The following is a 5420-nucleotide window of genomic DNA, read 5'->3' on the forward strand; positions in this document are numbered from 1 at the left end:
CTAAATGTTGTAGTGCAGCCAGTGGCGTAACACCATGCTGATAGGCCCCAGTGCAAAAAAAAAAATTGGGCAATACCCCCGCGCTTCAAATACTCATCCCAGTTTACTTGATACACACATCGAAGACTCGGCACAAAGAACACATCACAATATATAAGTACCCAACCCTATTTTTATATATTTATATATATATATGAACACACACACACACACATTCTCAGTTGTCTTCTGAGCACATCACACAAGTCAGGCCAAAGCAATCCAACATGTTGTGTTGAAAATCCCCGATTTGAGATCAAAGAGGCCCAAACGACCTTCTGAGCGACCAAAATCAGTCTGAGTAAACAAAACACGGCAGGATTATATGTTAAGATTATCTCTTGGATATTGAAACATCCTTACGATTGTCAGGATACAGGGAACTTCTGGGCTAAAATCGGGCTAACTCTCCTGGCTTAAGTGGGTATCCATTGTAAAGTGTCTTTGAGTGTCCAGAAAAGCGCAATATAAATCTGATGCATTATTATTATTATTGTTGTTATTATTATTTACCCATGACTTTTTTAAAACACGGCCCAGTCCAGCTTTACAGTACCATAAATATGACAATACCACAATAGGAGAGTTAAGAGCTAGCAAGCATGTTCAAGAGGATGTAGTTAAAAATGTATGAAACGACCAATGAAATAGAGCATTTTGAAAAGATTGCACCATGAAAAGTGGGCGCATTACTGTAGTCCTGCAGGGCCAGGGGATCCCAAATATTTTCAGCTCAAAACCAACCAAAAAACTGTACATCGTGAATTGTTGTAAAAATGACATACAGATACTGAATGAAAGGTTTTTTTACCAAGAAAATATTAGTTTCTCTACTTGAACAGTGAACGATCTCACAGCATTTTCCAGACAATCTGCAACCCAGTACAAACTGCTACCCAAGTTTGTGAAAATCTGCCAGAGTGAATTGAGAAAACTACCTACAGTAACATATTTACCTCCATTTTCCATATACTTACATTTCAACTAGCCGGGTTAAAATGGAGCCATATTTTTCAATTAGAATTAATCCGAACGGCCAACTGGAATGACTATGCTCCATATAAATAGGGTTGGGTACCGAAAGTGGGTACTTATATATTGTGATGTGTCCTCTGTGCGGAGTTGTCGATGTGTGTATCGAGTAAACTGGGAGTGAGTATTTGAAGCCCGCACCGAAAAAATTATTCAATGACGTAGTTGATGACAGCGGAAGCCCCAAACCCGGCCATATCACGTGACCGGTTCAGGAAGCGCAGGAAATTTCATTCGGAATCACAGCGGTGGTATATTCCTTTTGTTAATCCGAACGGGCATTATGTAAACAGCTCAGTTGGAATCGAGGTTGCGTCCGGTATGTGCATGCTATGTCTTAACGTCAATGCGTCGTAACGTGGTCGTCTGCGAGTGGAGAACTTGGAACTTGCTTTTATCAACATGTTGCTTCAATAAAAGTGTTAAAACTATCACAACTACTGTGCTAAATGACGAATACACTCCTTCTTGATAAATCACATGGTTCATGTCCGCAAATCCCACAGCTGCCGCGGGGCTGAGGTGAGCATGCAAACAGCAGATATTCACATGTAGGCTTTACACGATCACGATTTTTGGGGCCGATCAGCGAGTTTAAAACAAAAAACAAAAAAACTTTACTGCTAAAAATAGATTAGATTTCAGGCTCACACTAACACAGAATGACTCAGAAGTGAACGGGGTTGTTTTTACTGTAATGTCTAATTTCGCATTTCCGTTCAATGACATAATTGATTGATCGCACAAATTATGACATTACATGCGATCACAGATCATGCATTAAATGGCAATTGTCGGCCAGTTTTGATCAAGTCGATCAGACTGGCATAAAGTCTAGTAAGCGGATGACCACAGATCTTCATTTGGAATGATATCAATCGTAATAACTAAAAAGTCTCCATGTAAACCTGGTTTTGGAAGGGTAGGTTTGTTTTGATTTTAATGTTTGTGTTGCTATAAAATGACCATGTAAAGTAAATTGTAACCTGGGCCTTGAGGTAAATTGTTTTTTATAGTACAATGCACAACATCCATTGTTAAGTTTATAGATGTGACACTACTGTTAGACAGTGCCATTGTCTATGTGAACACACATTTGCAAACATGAGCACAATGTGAGACAGAAATATTCCGTTTGTGCCTATAATCCTTACTGGTATGTATCAACTTGTCATCACTGTTAACGTGTAATAATGGGGAAACGATAACTTGTATACGGTTGTTAAATTGAGTGCCTTATTAGTATGTGGGTGTGCAGGTTAATCCACGCTGCCTTGTTTGCCCACATCAAAAATATTTTGTGTACCTAATTCCCTGGTCATTAAAAGAAAAAAAAACATTTTGAGTTTGTACCTCACACTGCGATGTGTTCTACTACTGATCACATTATACTGATGATGATCGTATGACTGTTATGTGACCAGAAAAGCAATCTCTACTGTCTCCCTTTTTGTGCCAGTATTTAATGTTGTCCTGTGTTGTTAAATAAAATAGACAATATATGTCACTGATTATTGTCGGCTCTTTGGAAACCTGAAGCCATTATTGAACAGTGTGACTGCCCCATAAGCAACAGGGCGCGAGTTGGCGACCAGCTGTGGTGCTTTTTTTCCCCTCCTCCTTCTTTCCTCTAACCCCTCTGCTCCCCCCCCTCTTCAACGATTTCTTGCGGCAAGGACCTGTTTTGTTTCAAATGTTTATTTCAGAATTGATGACTTTTGTTGTGGAGGCAGATCTTTTCCTCCGCGTGTTCGTTTTCTTTCGGGTTGTGAGAATGTTGGTTATCCAAATACAGGCTGGAGATCGATGAACAGTTACTTCAAAGCTTTTATTTCTACAGAATATTCCGGGTACAAGCGAGTTACAGACAATGACTGCAGCCTCTCACAAGTGCGAAGATTACAGAGGACTTACGACATTCTTATACTATCTTGAAGGGCGGTACCACAAAGCCCCCAGCAAACAGCCCACCCGGAGTTCACCGGACATGAGATAAGACTTCAAAGCCATCATTCAAACACCTTGACTTCAAAGACATCATTCAAACACATTGACTTCCAACACATCATTCAAACACATTGACTTCAAACACATTGACTTCAAACACATTGACTTCAAACACATTGACTTCAAATCCATCATTCAAACACCTTGACATCAAACACAGACAATGGCCCATTGTTGTGGAACAGAGAAGGTTTTTCAGTCACGACGGCACCTGGCAAAAATTGCGATAACACTCCCAAAGATACATTCGCAGAAAAAAAGCTCTACTGAGGAAATAAGGACGCGGGGTGAGCAACTGAGCATTTTCTGGGGGTGCAATTGCACTTTATAGTCAATGTACTACTTGCGGGTATGTAAATCCCTGCTTCTTACATGCTTGAACCCTGCGTAGACATTCCTCTGGATTTCTCCTGGGCAATTGCAAAGGTATGAAGAAAACGCCCTTCATTCGATCACAGCCACTTTGCCAATCACATAGTGGCAGACACCAAAGCAGCAGAGGTTTGTTGTAACCATAATACATCTGTTAGCAAAATTTAGGGTGAAATAGCAAGTCAATTCACAAGTTTTAGCTTGTACAAATACACTCTCCTGACTGTATACAGGTACTACTCCGTTGCTTGTCCGAAACTAAAATTTCCACCGCACATGCGCAGTGCACTGTTTTAAAAATAGTAGTTTGGGCGTAATTGTGACAATCCCTATTGGCGTGTGACATTAGACTGAAATGTGTGAGTGAGTGTTGACAGCTCTGTTGTGAAATACCCGGATAAGCGGTACAGAAAATGGATGGTAATGGAGGTGTAACTATGCACGTGTACACCTGAAATAGATAATTGTGTCATTATCAAGTATTGAAAATACGTCACAATTGTGTTAAAAAATGTTTTTTTTTTTTTACAGGAATCATGACAACAGGCTGCAGGCCAGGATTGCAGCGATTATATCACTGTCACGGTGTGGTCACGGAGCGGCATGGTGTCTGTCGACGTGTGGAGTGGAGGACCCAAAATGCAGGAGAACCACAGCAGGAGTGCAGGCGAGACTGGCGTGCTTTATTTTACAAACAAACACTAACCAGGCTACTGGTTAGTATTAAAATAAACAAGGAACTGAAAAGGTACAAAAATCAAAATGACAGACAGAACTCGGGGGGTGACCGTGACAAGCGGCAATGATCCCACAAGGAACTGATCACCACCCGGGAATTAAATACACCCACACCAATTAGGGTAACTAATCACAGCTGGGGCCAGGCACAATTGGCTGAGGGCCCGGATTGGTCAGCCTGCGAAAGGGCAGGAATCCACTCAGGACCAATCGGGATCCTCAACCAAAGCCAGATCTTCCCAGACATGACGTCTGGGATCCGTCCCTTAAGGGGGGTTAAGGGGCGGATCCCAGACGTCCCAAACAAAGTCAACGTCTGTAGCGGGACCCGGATGAAGGCTCCGGCGTAGAGTCCAGGGGCTGCAGCGGCTCAGGCGAGGATGCCAGGGGCTCAGGCGAGGATGCCAGCGGCTCAGGCGAGGATGCCAGGGGCTGCAGCGGCTCAGGCGAGGATGCCAGGGGCTGCAGCGGCTCAGGCGAGGATGCCAAGGGCTGCTGCCGCAGGACGTGCGCCGCTGGAACCGGTGGCGGCCGCAGGACGTGCGCCGCCGGAACTGGAAGCAGGCGCTGTACGGGAGCCGCCAGAACTGGCAACGGGCGCTCAACTAGCGCCGCCGGAAACACTGGCAACGTGCGCTATGCGAGCGCCGCCAGAACATCGGCAACGGTCACTGCCATCAGCGCCGCCGGAAACACTGGCAACGGGCGCTACACGAGCGCCGCCAGAACATCGGCAACGGGCGCTGCACGAGCGCCGCCAGAACTGGCCACGGGCGCTCCACCGGAAACTGGAAGCGGCCGCTGCATGCGCACCACCGCAACTGGAACGGTACCTGCCTCTTGGTCCGCTGGGTCCGTTTATGGTGGGATCATTCTGTCACGGTGTGGTCACGGAGCGGCATGGTGTCTGTCGACGTGTGGAGTGGAGGACCCAAAATGCAGGGAGGCAGGAGAACCACAGCAGGAGTGCAGGCGAGACTGGCGTGCTTTATTTTACAAACAAACACTAACCAGGCTACTGGTTAGTATTAAAATAAACAAGGAACTGAAAAGGTACAAAAATCAAAATGACAGACAGAACTCCGGGGGTGACCGTGACAAGCGGCAATGATCCCACAAGGAACTGATCACCACCCGGGAATTAAATACACCCACACCAATTAGGGTAACTAATCACAGCTGGGGCCAGGCACAAGTGGCTGAGGGCCCGGATTGGTCAGCCTGCGAAAGGG

At 44.9% G+C, this 5420-nt stretch overlaps 1 protein-coding gene across 2 annotated transcripts in view; it reads left to right on the top strand.

Annotated features, from left to right (window-relative positions):
* acer3 (alkaline ceramidase 3) overlaps positions 1-4515 on the top strand; it is a 63102-nt gene extending 58587 nt beyond the window's left edge. Inside the window, exon 11 of one of the 2 annotated variants that reach the window (XM_077547504.1) lies at positions 3982-4515. In XM_077547504.1, coding sequence (XP_077403630.1) covers positions 3982-3990 — 9 coding nt within the window. In that variant the 3' untranslated portion in view covers positions 3991-4515. Of the gene's footprint in view, positions 2583-3981 lie in introns of those variants that run through there. The other variant, XM_077547503.1, reaches the window with a different exon arrangement.
* Positions 4516-5420: the final 905 nt, after the last annotated feature.

This window comes from Vanacampus margaritifer, chromosome 16 (assembly GCF_051991255.1).
Source record: "Vanacampus margaritifer isolate UIUO_Vmar chromosome 16, RoL_Vmar_1.0, whole genome shotgun sequence".
Taxonomy (NCBI): Eukaryota; Metazoa; Chordata; class Actinopteri; order Syngnathiformes; family Syngnathidae; genus Vanacampus; species Vanacampus margaritifer.